General features: G+C 34.0%; 1 protein-coding gene across 2 annotated transcripts in view; it reads left to right on the top strand.

The window, feature by feature from the left end:
• Positions 1–18,955, top strand: part of TDRD3 (tudor domain containing 3) — a 146,068-nt gene that overhangs the window by 76,405 nt on the left and 50,708 nt on the right. For both annotated transcript variants that reach the window (XM_087814305.1, XM_087814304.1), the window contains exons 6-10: positions 3,168–3,239; positions 5,537–5,686; positions 11,333–11,473; positions 16,640–16,796; positions 17,512–17,637. In XM_087814305.1, coding sequence (XP_087670431.1) covers positions 3,168–3,239; positions 5,537–5,686; positions 11,333–11,473; positions 16,640–16,796; positions 17,512–17,637 — 646 coding nt within the window. The remainder of the gene's footprint in view (positions 1–3,167; positions 3,240–5,536; positions 5,687–11,332; positions 11,474–16,639; positions 16,797–17,511; positions 17,638–18,955) is intronic.

Genomic DNA, 18,955 nt, shown 5'->3' with positions numbered 1-18,955 from the left:
AAGGAGAATTAAGCACATATTTTATTTCTTAGACTCATTCCTTATGATAATAATGTGCTACATTTTGGACTGTTGTGCGGTGCAGTATAAGATAATGTTTCATAACTGCATTGTTTAGTTGAAAATGTTGCAAAAGCAAGTAAGTGGAGATTTGATAGTTTTACATAAAGAGCCAAGTTTATGAACTTTGAATTTCCCAACAAAATCCCACTCATTTTATGTGATCCTTTCCTTTCACAAGTTAATATATTTTTCTTATAATTAGAGATTTTATTTATTTATTTATTTTTTAAACATATCTTTATTGACTTCAGAGACAGGAAAGGAGAAGGGGAGAGAGAGATAGAAACATCAATAATGAGTCATTGACCTGCTGCCTCCTGCATGCCCGAGACTGGGGATCGAGCCCGCAACGCAGGCATGTGCCCTGACCTGGAATCGAACCCCGATCACCTGGATCCTAGGTCGACGCTCAACCGCTGAGCCACGTCCGGCTGGGCTAATTAGAGATTTTTTAAAATGTGGTAAGGTGTTCTCAAGTCAGACCAACATCTTACATAATTTTCCCAACCCAGCCAGAACTACTTCATTGGCTGAAAAGTCAGTTAAACATTCTAGGAATTTCCTCATTCTAAACACACACAGATTAGTAGTAGTTTGATAGTTGTCCTTGTAATGTTTTATTATGTATCTTTGCACTTTGGTTCCTGAAAGCCTGTTAGTATTTCTTGTTAGGGGGCAATAAAAATTTACATTAAAAAGAATTTAAAAACCTCTTAATATAATTATAATTCTCTTTGATTTTATAATTTTTTGATTTGGTAACCATAGCAATGTAGAAACCATGGAGAGTTCAATTACTTGAACATCTGGCAGGTAGTACACATAGAAATCAAATGCACACATAGAAATCATAAACCATAGAGTCATTTTGGAATTAAAGCAGCCCTAAATATTCTTGTAAAATAAATAAGGGAAGAGAACATTGAACAGTATTTAAATCATATACAGGTGTTGTATCTGTAGCAAGTTGATTATAGACAGGTGAAGGAAAGAAGGAAAGTGGTTTTTATCTTCCCAAACTGAAATTCTGCACCCATTAAACATTAACTTCCCACTCCCTACCTCCTCTCAATTTCTGGCAACCATGATTCTTCGTTTTGCCTCTGATTTTGATTACTTTAGGTACTTTGTGTAAGTGGAATCATTTAATATTTGTCCTTTTATGTCTGGCTTATTTCACTTAGCATAATGTCTTTAAGTTGTATTCATATTGTAGCATGTCTTAGAATTTCCTAACTTTAAGGCTAAATAATGTGTGTGTGTGTGTGTGTGTGTGTGTGTGTGTGTGTGTGTGTGTGTATCACGTTTTGTTCATTCATTCTCTGACGGACATTAGGGTTGCTTTCACCTTTTGGCTATTGTGAATATGGGTGTATAAATAAATATATGTTCAAGTTTCTGCTTTCAATTCTTTTGGGTATATACCTAGGAGTAGAATTGAGGGATCATATGGTTATAATTTAAATTTATTTATTAATTTTTTAGTAACTGCCATATTGTTTTCCACAGTGACTGCACCATTTTACATTCCCATCAGCAATATACAGGGGGTCCAATTTTTCTACATCCTTGCCAACCCTTGTTTTTCTTTTCATATGCTTATTGTCCATTTGTGTATCTTCTTTGGAGAAATGTCTATTTAAATTCTTCGCTAATTTTTTAATCAGTTTGCTTTTTTCTTATGTGATTTCTCAGTATATTCTAGATATCAATTCCTTCTCAGATGTGTAGTTTGCAAATATTTTTTCACATTTCATGGATTACCTTTTTTAACCTGTTGATAATGTCCTTTGATGCACAAATGTTATTAATTTTGAAGTTCAATTTTATCTTTTTTTTTCTTTTGTTACTTATGCTTTTTCATGTCATATCCAAGAAATCATTACTAAATCCAATGCCATGAAGCTTTCCCCCTCTGTTTTCTTCACGAAGTTTTTATGGATTTATCTCTTAATTTAGGTCTTTGATCCATTTTGAGTTAATTTTTGTATATGGTGTAAGAACAGAGGTAACATTTCCTGTAATGATAATTATTAAGAATGTACAGAAAAGTTTAAAGTTAAGAAGCTATATTAAATGATAACTGGTGCTTAACAGATATCATCTCAAAGTGAGACACATAGGAGGAAAAGATGACTGAAAGGAGCCATGAAGATTCCTTATGACATTTCAAAGGAATTTATAACGTGAGAAATTGCCTTTGCAAGGAGAATATTTTTCCCCCACTTGCATAATACATTGTTAACTCTAATTTTAAATATGAGAACTAGGGGAAAAGAAAACAATTAGTAGAGTTTGAAAGTGTATTTTTATTAAATAACATTCAGTCGGTTGAATATTTTTTCAAAATTTAAATTCATTTTTAAAACAAGTCTTTTATTGTTTTTTGTTTGTTTTGGTTTTTTAAATCATCAGATCTTTCATTCATTCCATATATTTGGCACAAGAAGGTGTTCCAATTAAAACAAGTCTTTATTAAGGAAATTTTTTTGTAATTGAAAGTAATCACCATATTATAAACTGTAACAATTTGATCCCTTTAAATAATTGGAAAGTGCCGTTACTAGTTTTTCCATAAACAGTTTCTGGTTACAACTCTTCCAAACTCTGTTCTAAGAACTGGGGACGAAGACCAAATATATATTTCTTATTATATTGCAATATAACAAGTATGTTATTTGCTAATAGATTTTATGTCTAAAAAATTCATTTTAAAGGTAATTTCCAGGTAATATTTATCTATCAGATTATAGTTTTAATATGCTTCAAAGTAAAATTTTTGTTACCAAAGTCTATTATCTTTGAATTTGCTACTGATTGAGGAGGGTTTTTTTTTTTACTGTGTTTTGTTCTTGTAGGAGCAGCTCGGTATATACTTCTGGAAACTATTGTGAATGTGTGTTTTGGTATCAGAAGATTAGGAGAGGGCCTTTGCCTAATTATAAAATATTTTATATATTCTGAAATAATTTATAGAAAGCTTTTTTTCCTGTTTGGTTTTTTTATAAGAATGTACTAAAGTAAGTAGATTCCTGGTGCATTGTAAATGTTGTAAATATATTTTTTATGTATAATTTCTGTTTTGTGACTCACTTTTATCACAGAGTTTGTCAAAACACAATAGAAGCAATATTGGGACTGAAGGTGGACCACCTCCTTTTGTGCCTTTCGGACAGGTAAATGATTTTCATGTTGGCAAATGAATTTTAATCAGCAAAAAGTGTTTTTCATCTGTATTCAAGCTGTATTTAGTTTTATGCTGAACTATTCATTCAGGGGTCATGGTGTTATATGGAAATATGTTCAGTAAAGGAATTTAATAATTGTGTGTGTTTTTCTTTACTGTAATTAAATTGTTGGTTCACATGATTTTCTCAAGAGCTGTTAACCCAAAGATTGAAGAAATTAAGAAGCACACCTGAAGAGCAGCTTATAATTAATAACTAACTAAGATAGTGGTGGAGAAATGCAAAAGAAAATAAAAATATGCTATAGTTTTTCATTTTGTTCATTAAAAACAAGAGGGAGAGAGAAAATAAAAGTATCAACAGAAGGGTGAGACAAAAAAGTGAGAACACGAGAGGGACAGGAGGGGCACCATTGCACCTTAGGAGAGCCTGCTGTCCCAGCCGCCCCATTCAAGATTCTCTTCTCTTCATCTGCCTTGATTCAAATACCTTTCTTAGTCAGGGACTTAACCTTTAAAAGACGGCATTTAAAAGACAGCATCATACAAACTCCATATATTTTCCAGGATCAACTGTACAAGTAATGGTTTCTTTCCTTCTGCCTGTAAAAAAGAACGTATATGCTTAGGTTTCTGAGTATTTAATTTTATTTTCAGTTAGTATTTTCCTTTTCAACCACAGCAGCCCTGATCCTTCTCTGACAGAAGCTAAAGGCTTTCTGTCTACTTCCTGTTTTCAGCCCCCTTGCTGCTACGTGTTACCCTGAGGTAGCTCCTCAGCTGCCTGATATCTTGTGTCTTCCTGGTTGTGCTCAGCATCAAAATGCATCCTCTAGCCTATGCCTGCTTTATCCCTGCAGAGTCTGAGAATAATCCCTGTGACAGCTTGCTCTTTGCCACATGATGCCACCAAAATTTAGCTATTGGTATTCTGCCTTGTATCTGCTCTTCGTTTTTCTTTGCGTGTACTGAAGATGAGTTAGGGACACCACAGGTAGGAAACAGACCTCTATATCTCTAACAACTTGAAAAAAAATTTTGTGTGAAAACAAGCTGATCAGAAGATAAGTGGGTAGACTCAGATGGTATCCTCTTCAAGAATCTTTATGTAGAGTCTATCCAAAGTTCAATAAAAGTCATTTCTTGCATCATGTCTATTTTGAAAGTATTTAAAAAATATGTTGATTTTTATTGTACTTTGCAACAAGGCACAGTCAAGATAAAAGGAGGCATGATGCCCTGTGGTGTGATCTATGTTGATGATAACCTCACTTCTACTAGTGTAGTAAAAAGCCCCAGAATGAAAACAGTTTAAATATTCTAATAATTTGTATTTGAAAATGATAAATGATATGTTTGTAAGACTTTGCTTTTCCCTTAAACATTTTGGTGATAATATTTCTTTCATAAATCGTCCAGAGACTTATGCTTTAATTATTTTCAAGAACTTGAAGTGTGTTTTATTATTTTTTTTTTGTCTTAGGAAGTATAATAAAAGTTATAGTTTCAGTAATATTATTTGTTTATAAAGTCCATTCTGAAAAATTCTTTTCCGCATCTTTTTAGACTTGTGTGTAGATTAAAGGCAGATAATGCTGGCTGTGTACTGGTATCAACAAGATATATTGCTAAAAATCTGTAATTGTGTAACATTTGTTTGAAAGCATGTTTTCTTGTTATTAATGAGTTGAGAAAATGTTTATTTTATAGGATTGTTACTGCTATGATTGGAAGGGAGAATAGAATTCAGGGCTTATTTTTAGGCAATGATGATTTTCTCAATTTATTTTATGAGACTAAAAATCAAAAACTTTGCAGCCTGGTTGAGGGAGAGGGTATGTTTTTAGCTTTTGGTTTATAAGTTCAGAGACATCTTAATCCTCATAAGGATATTGTGACATAATGTGTAAACCAAGGTCTTAATAAAAAACTGAATTTACCTTTTCTTGTGCAACAGTCTATACTGTTTGAAATTTAAATTATTTTAAGCCATTATTCTATAATGAAACTTAGGTCTTCTGGTTCCATGTATGTTTTAAATATGGACCCTACTTTAGGGGGCCCCATTTTTGTGAAGCTTTTCATTTTATTTACTAGTCACACTTACTTAAAAGTTACTTTAATCAGTTTTCTACCTTTATTTTTAAATCTATGGAAAAATGGTATTTTTATGGGCTCTCAGCTATTGTAATGCAAACATTTTTTGAATAAGTAACACTTTATTATGTAAACCTTGAATCTCTTTGGGAATTACTGAAGTGATTGATTTTTATTTATTGTTACCAGAAGTGTGTTTCTCATGTCCAAATGGATAGCAGAGAACTTGATCGAAGGAAGACATTGCAAGTTACAATGCCTGCCAAACCTGCAAATGATAATGATGAATTTGAAAAGCAAAGGACTGCTGCTATTGCGGAAGTTGCAAAGAGCAAAGAAGTAAGAAAGCTAAATTATAATAAATTTTTCTTAGTTCTGGTCATTATGTTCTATTTAGATTACTTATATTTATTATTGTCTTTTCACATATGGTAAAAATTCAGTGAACTTTTGGCATTCTCCTTGTATCAGTAGAAAATGCCCTGGTACCTTGTGGAGTCTTTAGCTTACACATTTTGCTCATGTTTTCTTTTTCCAAATCCTCTTGACAAGTCCATTAAGTTACTCTTGCTAGCAAACCACCCTTCTTTTCTCCCTCTTCCTTTTCTTCTTATAACAGTTTAACAGCCAAACCCAGTAGTTTCTGTTTTGGCAGAGGCTTTCCTATTATTAGTTGGGCTTGACAACATTCTTTGAGACTAATTTTCCCCTCAGCAACTTCTGAGAATGCTAGTAAAAATCAGAGGATAAATCAGTGGCTCCGGATTAACAGTTTTGTCAGTTTTTATTCTTAAGTCTATTTACTATATAGTAAAAACTGTTTTCCCCCTGAATTATATGTGTATTTATACATGTGCACACCCCACCCCCATCATTTACTATTAATAGCCAAATGGCTTTTAAAATTATTTTTAATTTCTTGATTATTTGAAATAGGTGTTTTCTCTAGTTATTTATGGATTTTTAGACTTCGACAAGAAATTTTAATTCATTAATTAGTTGCTTAGACAGGTTTTTCTTAACCAGTGATATTGAAATAGTTTTCTTAATTCAAAACCAGCCATGAATCTTAGCTAACTGCTTTTCTGTTGAAATTCAGAGTTTAAGGAGGAGACTTCTTGCATTCTGATTGTCCTTCCTGCAGGGTGTCTATCGTCAGTCTAAGGTAGACGCCAAGAGCACGGACTTTGGAATCAGGCAGTCTGGAAGCATATCCCCTGACAACCTTGGATAGGTTACTTAAATTTTGTAACCTATTTTTCTTTGTCTATGAAAAGAAGATAATAATGGCACCCAGTTTATGTGGTTATGGTGAGAATTAAAACTGATAATCTTTAAAACATTTAAAATACTACATGGCACAGATCATAATATTCCTTTGCTAAAAAGCTCTTAATAAACATGACCATAGCTATTCTTTAGTACTTTCTCTAATCTAAGGCACATTTTAAAAAATCATTTTTAATATTTCTGAAATTAATACATTTTACACAGTTTACATGAAATATATTTCTCTGTCCCAAAAAGCTATTAAAATTATGGAGTTTCAGAAGAGGATATGGGTGTATATCAGTTTCTTAATGACTGGGAAAATTGTTCTTTTGATTTGCACTTCTCTCAAAAAATTTTTCTCCCAAAATTTTGGTTGATGTGGTTACTGCTATCTATTTGCTGGAATATAGTTAACATACTGTAATATATTTCATTTTTTAAAGTCATAATTGATCATGTTGTGTTTTCTCATAAGTATTTGATAAGTACAGTTTGATAAGTACAGTGAGTCTCAATTTTCTGAAACAGACTTAAAAAGTTCTCAATTTTTATATGAGAGAGTTGATGGTGGTTTAAAACTTGCCCAAGGCTACCCAATGACAATTCTAGGAGTAAACCTATGTGCATTACAGTAGAAGATTATATCTATATCCCTATATACCTATAAGTGTGCACACATGTTTATATTTAATCTTTTTGAACATCAAAATCACCATAACAGTGTAATTTTTCTGAAAGGATGTTTTATGATCTTTTATTAAAACACTTGCATGGATTTGGTGGAATCTACTACAAATGACCAAGTGATTATTGTCGTTCTTTTTTCCCTTTATTCCTTCATTCAGCAAATATATTTTGAAAACCTACTATATGCCATCAAGTATTATTTATTTATTTATTTAAATCCTCACCTAAGGACATGCCCAAAGAGAGGGAGAGGGAGAAGGAGTGAGAGGGAGGGAGGGAGGGAGGGAGGGAGGGAGGGAGGGAGGGAGGGAGGGGAGAAAGAGAAAGACAGAGAGAAACATCAATGTGAGAGAGAAACATCCATCCATTGCCTTCCATGCAACCCTTGGGTGCATGGGACGATGCCCCAACCAACTGAGCCACTCCGGACTAGTAGGTGCCAGGAAGTTTTTTAAATGCTTAGGTTAAATCAATGAACAAATAGACAAAAGATCACTACCCTTATCAAGCTTATATTATAGTGAGGGTGACAGACTAACACATAATAAGTATGTAAGTTATATGGTAGGTTAGAAGTTGATAAGTGCTATTGGAAAAAAAAGAAAAGTAGAATAGGATGGGGAGTTGGGAATGCCATTTGTGGGGGGGAGGTACAATTTAAAATAGAATAGTCAGAAATTGAGATTTCTTTGAAATTCTTGTGTAGTTTACATACTAGTAAGGTCAGTAAATAATGTAAACATACTAAATAGGCAAATTGTAGATTTCAGTTTTAAATATAGTAGTTTGATTAGGCCTCACTGTGATGAGATTTGAGCCAAGACTTGAAAGAGATAAGAAAATTAGCTGTGTGGTTACATGAGAGGCTTATTCTAGGGAGAAGGAAAGGCTTTTGCAAAGGATCAAAAGCGGAATATATGTTCAGTGAATAGCAAAGGGACAGTGGAAGCAGAGAGAGCAAAGGAATACGTAGTAGGATGTAAAGCCTAGTGGTAATGGGATTCTGCTTATGTAGGGCCCTGTAAGCCATCCTAAAGACATTGGCCTTTACTCAGAGAGAAATGAGGAGCTTCTGGAGGATTTTCAGCAGTAGCATCAGCTGACCTACATTTTAAAAGTCTATTTCTGGCTGCTGTGTTAAGAACAGATTATAGAGAAGGAAGATTGGAATCAGACAAGTTAGGAAATTACTGAAGTAATCCAGTGGGAGAAAAATGATGGTAGTTTGAATGAAGATGGCAGCTGTGTAGGTCATGTGAAGTGGTCAGCTTCTAGAATTTTGAAAGTAAAGTCATCAGGATTTCTGGCAGATTGCATGGGGCACAGGAGAGAAGAAGCAATGTCATGAATAACTCCAAGGGTTTTGCCTTGAAAATTTGGCAGGGTTCATTGCTTACCTTGAATTGGAGAAGACTGAGGTAAAACATGTTGGAGAGGAGAAATATCTGGTGTTTTGTTTTGAACATATTAATATTGAAGTACCTATTAGACATCCCTGTGGTAACGTTTAATAGGCAGTGAGACAGAAGAGTGTAGCTGAAGGGTGAATTTGAAATGGATATATGCATTTGAGAGTTATAGGCATAAGGATGATATTTAAAATCATGAGGCAAACAAGATCACCAAAGGAATGAACGCTGATAGGGAAGAAAAAAGGGTATGGAATGAATGCTGTAGCATTTCAGCCTTAGAGGTTGGATGAAGAAGTTGAACCAGCCAAAGCATCACTGGTAAGATAGGATCAAAACAGGACAATGCAGAAATTGTATCATGGAGGAAGGAGTGTTGAACTTATCAAAGACTGTTGAAAAAGTAATGTAAAATGCTACCTGAGAACTAATGTAGAATTGGGAAAACCATTCATTCCCTGCACATTACTCTTAATATTCATATAGAGGGTGTAAAGATAAAGTATAAGTGCAAATATCAGTGGTGGGTTGATGTAGTGAAAATCTATTCAAGTTCTTCAGTGATTATTTTGTTGTTTCAGTGAGGAAGTAAGCAAGGCCAACTGTGACAATGGGGGAGAAGATGTTGGAGGCTTGAGCAGTGAGGAGAACATGTAAAACAGTGGTCTAGAAGATCTGGAGGATGAATGGGCTAGGGAAATCTAGTAAAAGTGCTAGGCAGCATGAAAGGCCCACCGAGTTTCCTGGTGATGGTGATCTCACAGACACCTAATTCACATAACATGGACAAGATGGTGTGGCTCATAAAGGACATCAGTTGCCTTATGGGTAATGTTTAAGTTTTGATATTTCTAGACATTTACCTGGTTAGTGAGTAACAACTGTTTTAAAGCACTAAAAAGCAATACTGAAAATGCTATTTATCCTATTCCTTAATCCATAAAGAAAATAATAAAATGTATCCAGAAGATGGGACTATTTCACTAGCACCAAAAAGAAAAAATACTGGAGTTACAGAATTTAAATTTCAGAAATATATTTAATTTGGAACAGGTCAGGCTCCAGAGTTTTCAGGTAACTGTGTTCTAATATATTAAATAAAGCAGTAGAATTGTCATCTGTTATGAGTGGTTGCCATGTGCCAATTACTGAATTGATCACTCATGTCGATGATGTCATTTAATCCTCAAAACATCCCAGTCAGGTAGGTTTTCTCATCCCTGTTTTAAGCATGAGAAATCTGAGGCCTATGGAAGGAGGAAGTTAAATGACTTGTCCGAGGGCAGGAGCTAGGAAGTGGCTGAGCCAAGATTTAGTCCCACCTTTGTCTAGCTCCAAAGCCTTTGTTCTTAACTATATTACAGTGTCTTCTAGCCTAATAAACTTTGTATCACATTAATATAAACTCACATTTTTCTTTATGGTTATATAAGTAATGACTATCAAGACATTCTAAATCTGTTTTTTGCTGGGATTGCCTAAGCCAAAAAGTGAATGAATCCAGCAATGCATCTTTGGTTTTTAAAGATATGGTTTTATTTTTATTTGAATTAAATTTAGATACTGGGGTGTATCAATAGAGATACTTTATATGTTGTCCATTAATGCTTATCTAATATTTTTCTATTTTTCAGGTTCTTTTTCTTTATATTTTCATCTGATGCAAAATAATTTTTCAATGTTATATGAATTTATATCTAGCATACTTTATTTTCTTGTAATCACTTTAAAACACTTAAATAATTTAAAAATATTGATCATTATCTAATAAAAATCAAGTCTTGACTTCTTCCTTTTTTATTAGATCTATTAGTTTATAAAGCTATTGTATATTTAGATGTTTAATTTGATATTACAAAGGTACAACTGTGAGGTACTTTTTAATTATGAGTTAGTATCCTTCCAAACCAAGGTTCTTTATCTTCTAGTCTTTTAAAAATAGTTTTGAAAAAACATAAATGAAATCATATCAAATTTTCAAATTTGATTACACATATAATTTTTCAAATTAAGCCAGGTAAAATAAGAAATATGGACTTCAAAGTTTTTGTACATAGTTGGTAAGACACAGCATATGTAATTAATATAAATAATAAATTAGCAATGAAAGTTTTAATCCAGTCTTAAAATTTATATTATTTATTTACCTTCTAAGAATATACAATTATATTACTGGATCATAGATATAATGTAACTGATTTCTGGACAGGTTTGGTGCCTTACTGAAGATAGCCTTGCCTTGTAGCTGTATTTTTAACCCAGGCTCATGATATTAGTCAAGTATTTTACCCTAGAATTATTTTTGACACCTAATCTTCATAGTGCTTATTATTTTCTTCTATATTATTATCTACTTAAGTTTATTCTGATGACTTGCGTTGGAGACTTAAAGATTATAATTATGTAATTATTTTATTGCCTTCCCTGGACTTATGGAAAAAAGAGATTATGGCTAGTAGATATTTGTTTAAAAAAGAATTCTCTAACGTTTGATTTTTTTAATGTAAAACATGGTTAAAACTACTTCAGTTTTGATATTTTTAGTTGTAGCTTAGTCTTTAGGACTATTTTTTAATGCTATTTACTTACATCTCTGTTGTCTTTCTCTTATCTAAAGACCAAGACATTTGGAGGAGGTGGTGGTGGTGCTAGAAGTAATCTAAACATGAGTGCTGCTGGTAACCGAAATAGAGAAATTTTACAGAAAGAAAAGTCAACCAAATCAGAGGGGAAACATGAAGGTGTCTATAGAGAACTGGTAAGGCTAAAGAACCAACACAAAGTTAATGTGTTCTTCCTTTAATAGCTTGATGATTTTTTATTCTTTCTCCCAACCACCACTGGTTTTGTTCAGTGTATTATGGGTAGATGCTATAACTCTAAGAAGGCTTTCATTAAGATTTATAATTAACTCATGGAAAATTTGGATTGTTTGAAAAATAATTTACTTAAAACTTCCATTTTATTTAAATTTGTACTGTCTGAATAACATCTTTTGGAATGGATTGATAAGTTATCAAATTAAATAGAAGACACTCAATGGAAATTATATTCTAAAAGTTGCATCAAAAACATAGTTATCTCCCCTTCTCAATCCTTCACCATGTCTTCATGTTTTTCTCTAGTTTTGTCTAAAGTGATTTTGTTTTGTTTTGTTTTGCTTGCTCTCTGGAAAAAAAATATTGCAATAAGTGCATGTATATTACAGACTCAATTGCAAAATATACCTGGAATTTTAAGATAAATAAGAGTCAAATATATTTCTGATATGCTGCGGTGTCCTCATTTATAACAGAACTGACAAGAATTCATTTTCTTCTGCCTTTAGAGGTTGAATGATTTTGGACATTTTTATCTGCAGGGTACAGAACACTAAGACTAGCTTAAATAATGGGGGTTTATTATATCTTGTAATTAACAAGAAATTAAGAGCTAGATGGTTACAAAAGTTGATAAATTTAGCAGTGTGAATGTTGGGACTCTGGTGTGTTTTGGCTTTCTTCTCATTTTTATAGGATTCTCTATGCATTAAATCTCCATGCAAAAAATTCAAAGGAATAAGGATATGGGTCATATCCCTGGGTGTGGTTCTGTTTTATCAGATAAGAAAATACTTCTGAAATCTCCAGCAAATTTTATTTATATCTCATGGAGTAGAAATAGATCACATGCTCATTCCTAAGTCAATCAATCACTGCTCAAGGAGAATGGGTTTATAACTATAGGCCAGGTTTTCTCTTCCTTGAACATTTGCCCATTTAATTCTTGAGGGGGGAAAAAAAAAGAGCATTCAGGATAGAGTGGATACAACAAGCTGAAAAAGACATGGTCTCTAACTCAAAAAGCTCTTAAACTTTAGTAAATTGAGAAGACTTCTGAGGAGATATCTTGCCATAGAATACCAGGAACCTGCACTTATTATGATATCACGTATGAAGGAAGTAATATCACAAAGATGGCAATATAGAAATCTCCAGGAATTGTCCTTTTCACTGAAATAATTATTGAGCTGACAAACACTATCTGAAGCGACTCTTTTATCACACTGGGTCCTTGTCAGACTCTTACAGTATCCAGAGTAGTGATTGATGGAGAAGAGGCTGATCACAGAGATAATAGAACAAAGACTTCAGTGATCACACAAGGAATATAATTTTTGAAAGGGAAGTTTGGAAAGTAAACAAAATTAAAACTGCAGTCTTCATCAAGTAATAGCAGCAGTCCCAGAGGAGGAGGGAAAATCTGATTTCCAAAACTGCCACTGTTAAGAGTATTCAAAATGCACAGTTCTCAACAAAAAATTACAAAGCACACAAAAAAACAAGATAGTATGGCTCAGTCATAGGAAAAAAGAAATTGACAAAAATCATTCCTAAAGAAGCCCTGGCATTGGACTTACTAAACAAAGACTTTAACAATCTTAAATATACCCAGAGTTCTGAAGTAAACCATTGAGAGCAAACTAAAAGAAATCAGGAGAACAATATATGAACAAGTAGGGAGTACCAATAAAGAGATAGAAAAATGTTTTGAAAAGATAGAAATTATAAATGGAGACTAAATAGAATTTCTGGAGCTGAAAAATACGTTAGCTGAAATTTTTTAAAAAATTGGGTTCAGCATCAGACTAGAGCAGGCAGAAGAAAAAATCAGTGAACTTCAATATAAGGCAATTGAAATGACCCAGTATAAGATGCAGAAAGAGGAAAAGAATGAAAAAAACTTAAGCCTAAGGCACTTTTAAGTTACCATCAAATGCACCTACATACACAATAGGAGACAGAAAGGGGCAAAAAATATTTGAAGAGATAATAGCCCCAAGTTCCCAAATTTGATGATATCATGAATCTACAAATCCAAGAAATTTAAGAAACTCCAGGAGAATAAACTCAAAGAGAGACACAGCAATACATTAAGAAGTTTACATACTGTGATCAAGTGGAATTTGTCCCAGAGATGCAAGGTTGGTACAGTATTAAAAAATCAATGTGATACATCAAAGAAAGATAATGAAGGATAAAAACCACCTGATTATATCAATAGATTCAGAAAAAGCATTTGATAAAACCCATTTATGATAAAAACTCTCAGCAAAATGGGAATAGACAGAACATACTCAATGTAGTAAAGGCCATATATGAGAAACCCACAGCAAACATCATACTCAATGGCAAAAACTACAAGTGTTTTCCTTAAAATTGGGACCAAAACAGGAATGTCCATTCTCACCACTGTTAATTAACATAGTCCTAGAAGTCCTAGCCCCAGCAATTAGACAAGAAGAAGAAATTAAAGGCATACAAATTGAAAAGGGAGAAGTAAAATTGTCATTATTTGCACATGACATGATACTGTACATAGAGAAACCTAAAGATTCGACCAAAAAAACTGCTGGAACTGAAAAATTAATTCAGTAAAGTAGCAGGATACAAAAGAAATACCCAGAAACCAGTTGCTTTTTTATACACCAATAATGAACTATCAGAAAGGGAAACTAAGCCTGGCTAGTGTGGCTTAGTTGGTTCGAGCATCATCCCATACACCAAAAGGTTGCAGGTTTGATTCCCAGTCAGTGCACATACCTAGGTTGTGTGTTCGATCCCTGGTCAGGGTGTATGTGGGAGGCAATTGATTGATGTTTCCCTCTCACACAGATGTTTCTCTCTCCCCCCTTCTCTCTCTAAAATCCATTAAAAAAAAGAAAGGGAAACTAAGAAAACGATCCCATTTGCAATTGAGTTAAAAAAACAAAACAAAAAAACCTAGGAATAATTTAACCAAGGATGTAAAAGACCTATACTCAGAAAGGTATAATACACGGAAGAAAGAGACTGAGGAAGATAGAAATAAATGGAAACATTTACCGTGTTCGTGGATAGGAAGAAACAACATTATTAAAATATCCATACTACCCAAAGCAGTCAATAGATTCAGTGCAGTTCCTATGAAGATGCATACTAATAGCATATTTCACAAAACTGGAACAAATATTCCAAAAATTTATATGGAACCACAGAGGATCCTGAATAGCAAAGATATCTTGAGAAAAAAGAACAAAGGTGGAGGAATCACACTTACTACCTGATATCAAGCTATACTATAAGGCTATAGTAAGCAAAACAGCATGGTACTGGCATAAAAACAGACATATTGGTCAATGGAACAGAATAGAGAGCCCAGAAATCAACCCATTCCTTTACAGTCAATTAATATTTGACAAAGGAGGTAAAAACATACAATGCGGTAAAGATAATCTATTCAATAAGTGGTGATGAGAATATAGGACAGATATGTGCAAAATAATGAAACTAGACCACCTTCTTACACCATACACAAGAATAAACTAAAAATGGATTAAAGAGGCAAATGTTAGACTCAAAACCATAAAAATCCTAGGAGAAAACATAGGTAGTAAAATCTCAGACATTTCTTGTAGCAGTATTTTTTCTGATACATCTCAGGCAAGGGGGACAAAAGAAAAAAGTAAACAAATGAGATTACATCAAACTAAAAAGTTTTAGCACAGCAAAGGAAGCCATCAGCAAAATGAAGACAAACCACTGAATGGGAGAACATATTTGCTGATACAGCTGCTAAGGGTTTAATATCCAAAATTTATAAAGAACTTAGAAAAGTCAACACCAAAAAAACAAACAGTACAATTTAAAAATGGACAAAGGACCTAAATAGACACTTTTTTGAAGAGGCATATAGCCCAGCTGGTATTTCTCAGTTGTTAGAGCATCAGCCCACAGACCAAAGGATTGTGGGTTCGATTTCCAGTCAAGGGCACACACCTGGGTTGCAGATTCAGTCTCGCTGACTGCAGGAGGCAACCAATCCATGTGACTCACACCCAGGTTTCCCCCCTCCTTCTCTCTCTCTCTCTCTCCCCCCTCTCATCTCCCCCCTTGTTCCCTCCCTTCTGCTCTCTCTAAAAATCATTGAAAAAAACTGTCTTCAGGTGAGGATTAACAAGAGGACATACAGATGGCCAATAGACATGAAAAAATTCACAACATCTAATCATCAGAGAAATGCAAATTAAAACCACAATGAGATATCATCTCACAACTGCCAGAATAGCTATCATCAATAAATCAACAGATCACAAGTGTTGGCAAGGCTGTGAAGAAATGGATACCCTTGTGCACTGTTGGTGGGAATGCAGACTGGTGCAGCCACTGTAAAAAGTAGTATGGAGTTACCTCAGTACTATGAGTTGCTATGACCCAGCAATTATACCCCTGGGAATTTATCCCCCAAAAAATCGAAACAGTAATTCAAAGGAATATATGCATCCCTATGTTCATTGCATTATTTACAATAGCCAAGATTTGAAAGCAGCCCAAGGGTACATCAGTAGGCGAATGGATAAAAAAGTGTGTTACATATAAAGAATGGAATACTACTCAGCCTTAAAAAAGAAGGAAATCTTAACCCTTTGCCACAGCATAGATGGAACTGGAGAGCATTGTGCTAAGTGAAATAAGCCAATCAGAGAAAGACAAGTACCATATGATTTCACTCATATGTGGAATCTAATGAACAAACTGAACTGACAAGCAAAATAGACAGACTCATAGAGGAGGGTGGTGAGCTGGGTGGGGGGAAGGTGTAGGGGTTGAACAGCAACAAAAAAGAATAAACTCATGGACACTTGCCAGGATTACAAGGCATGGGGGGAGGTAGAATGGGATATGGGGAGATAAGTGGTGATGGATGGAGACATGACTTGGGGTGATAAACGCACAGTACAGTGTACAGATGATGTCTTGTAGCACCTGAAACCTATATAGTTTTGTTAACCATTGTCACCCCAATAAATTCAATGAAAAGGAAAAATAAACAATATACAGTTTAGAAGTTATACCCTGCTTTATTTATTGGCTATCAGCATAGCTTTTCTCTTCATTCCTCACAGGTTGATGAGAAGGCTCTGAAGCACATAACAGAAATGGGCTTCAGCAAGGAAGCATCGAGGCAAGCTCTTATGGATAACGGCAATAACTTAGAAGCAGCACTGAATGTGCTTCTCAACAGCAATAAACAGAAACCTGCTACGGGCCCCCCTCTGAGAGGTATAACTCATTAAGCAATGCGCCAGGGAGTATTGTTTGCTTTTCAGGGAAATACACGTTGTTAACAGAGCCAGGGTTTTGCTGCTATGATGACTCTAACTTTACTTACCATTGTGGTAAGTGCTTCTGGTTTTGGAACTACAGAGACCTGTGCAGGCTACACTGCATCTCATTGTCTTCATCTTCATATAAAGTTCATCTAACAATACTTTATTTAACAGGATGGTGGGAGTAATGCAGAAAACATAAAGTGACTAATTCTGTTATTTCTTGTACATACTATGCCACTTGTATAAATGACTAAAGAGTCTACAATCTTTTAAAATTAACAACATGACTCTAATATTATTCTGTAATAGCATAGTTGCATGTATTATGTGATTATTAGTTGCATAGTTAAATGTATTATGTGATTTTTCAAGTCCTGATCCTATATTCTTTTAAAAAATAAGTGGGTAAAGAAAATTTTTATGAAAGTTATTTTTTCCTTGAAAGATAGTTTATATGAACAAATTCAAATTTCTAGATAGATCATTTAGAGGATTAAAAGTACTAGTTCATAGTCATTTAAAAAATTTTATTATAAATGATGTAGAATATACAGGAAAAATATGAAAAGAAATATATTCAAAATCCTACTTAAGATGTCTGCTAATTATATTTCAGTGTATTTTCTATTTTTGTTTTGCATGTACAATATATACGTCTTCTTAAGGTAAAGGAAAAGGCAGGGGGCGAATAAGATCTGAAGATGAAGAAGAACTGGGAAATGCAAGACCATCAGCACCGAGCACATTATTTGATTTCTTGGAGTCTAAAATGGGGACTTTGAGTGTGGAAGGTAGGCTAACTTTTAATGCAGATGTTTTTAAAATACCAAACTTTATTTGTAATTGTACAAAAAAGGTTAACTAGGGCAACTGGCAATATGAACCTCTGTTCTGGGTGTTTATAAGTTTATTTAACTACAAATTTTCTATTTGATAAAAGCACAGAAGAAAATTTTAGTTGTTACAACTTGAATACTAGATGGCAGCTTCTTTTGCCCCCTCACTGTATGATGGGTAATAGTGCCAAACTCTTCCCCCACAGCTTTACTAGATGACAGATTTAGGTATGAAAACAGATTAAGTTGTGGAGTTATAATTATATAATCTTACATAATTTATTTTGATTGTGAAATTGGTCTATGTCTTTTTCCCCTCACATACTATATATTGTATTAAAATATTCACCCAATAAATGAATAAGTTCACAGGGTGATGCATTTCATAATAGGATATATTCTAGCGATTAACATAAATACTGAGAAGAGAGATAAGTATGTTAATGTGTATCTTTTTCTCTAAGCATGGAATGTGGTATTTTCTAAAATAGTAAGTTTTCAAAATATGATTTCAAAAATTTAAGGAAATATACTTTTAAATTCAGTTTTAGATATATTTTGAGTCAACTAAAAGCTCAGGGATAAAATGCTTTATAACAAATTTGAAGTGTCCAGATTTTATGAAAATAGAAGCTTATTTGTTGCTAGATTACATAGGAAAGGCAATGTATTTGAGAAAAGAAATGTTTGATGTGGACAAAATTTATAAGCAAACACGTATAAGAGCAATATTTTCTTGATTATAAAGCATGATGTGTTGGTTTTCTATTGTTGTTTAACACATTTCCACAAAATCAGTGGCTTAAAACAATGCAAATTTATTATCACATCATTTCTGTGGGTCAGGAGTCCAGCCTCAGCTGGGCCCTCTTCTGAGTCTCACATACTGAAATCAGGATTTCTGTTGGACTATGATGTTGTCTGAGGCTTCAGGCCCTCTTACAAGTTCACAGGTTGTTAGCAAAGCTAAGATCACCCGGCCGATGTGGCTCATTTGTTTGAGCATAGTCCCGTGCACCTGAAGGTTGCCGGTTCAATTCCCAGCCAGGGCACATACCTGGGCTGTGGGTTTGATCCCGTCAGGGAGCGTACAGAAGGCAGCTGAGTGGTGTCTCTCTCTCTCTCTCTCTCTCTCTCTCTCTTTCTCTCTCTCTGTCAGCCTGTCCCTGGATGAGGATTTTGAAACCCCACAATCAGGTCCTTGAGGGTACAGTACTGAAGTCCCATTTTTTTTGCTTGATGTTGCCTGAGGAGTGCTTTCAGCTGCTAAAAG

This window comes from Miniopterus natalensis, chromosome 2 (genome assembly GCF_054644295.1).
Source record: "Miniopterus natalensis isolate mMinNat1 chromosome 2, mMinNat1.hap1, whole genome shotgun sequence".
Lineage (NCBI taxonomy): Eukaryota > Metazoa > Chordata > Mammalia > Chiroptera > Miniopteridae > Miniopterus > Miniopterus natalensis.
Note: the sequence above shows the minus strand (reverse complement) of the source record. Positions and strands in the feature narration are given on the sequence as shown.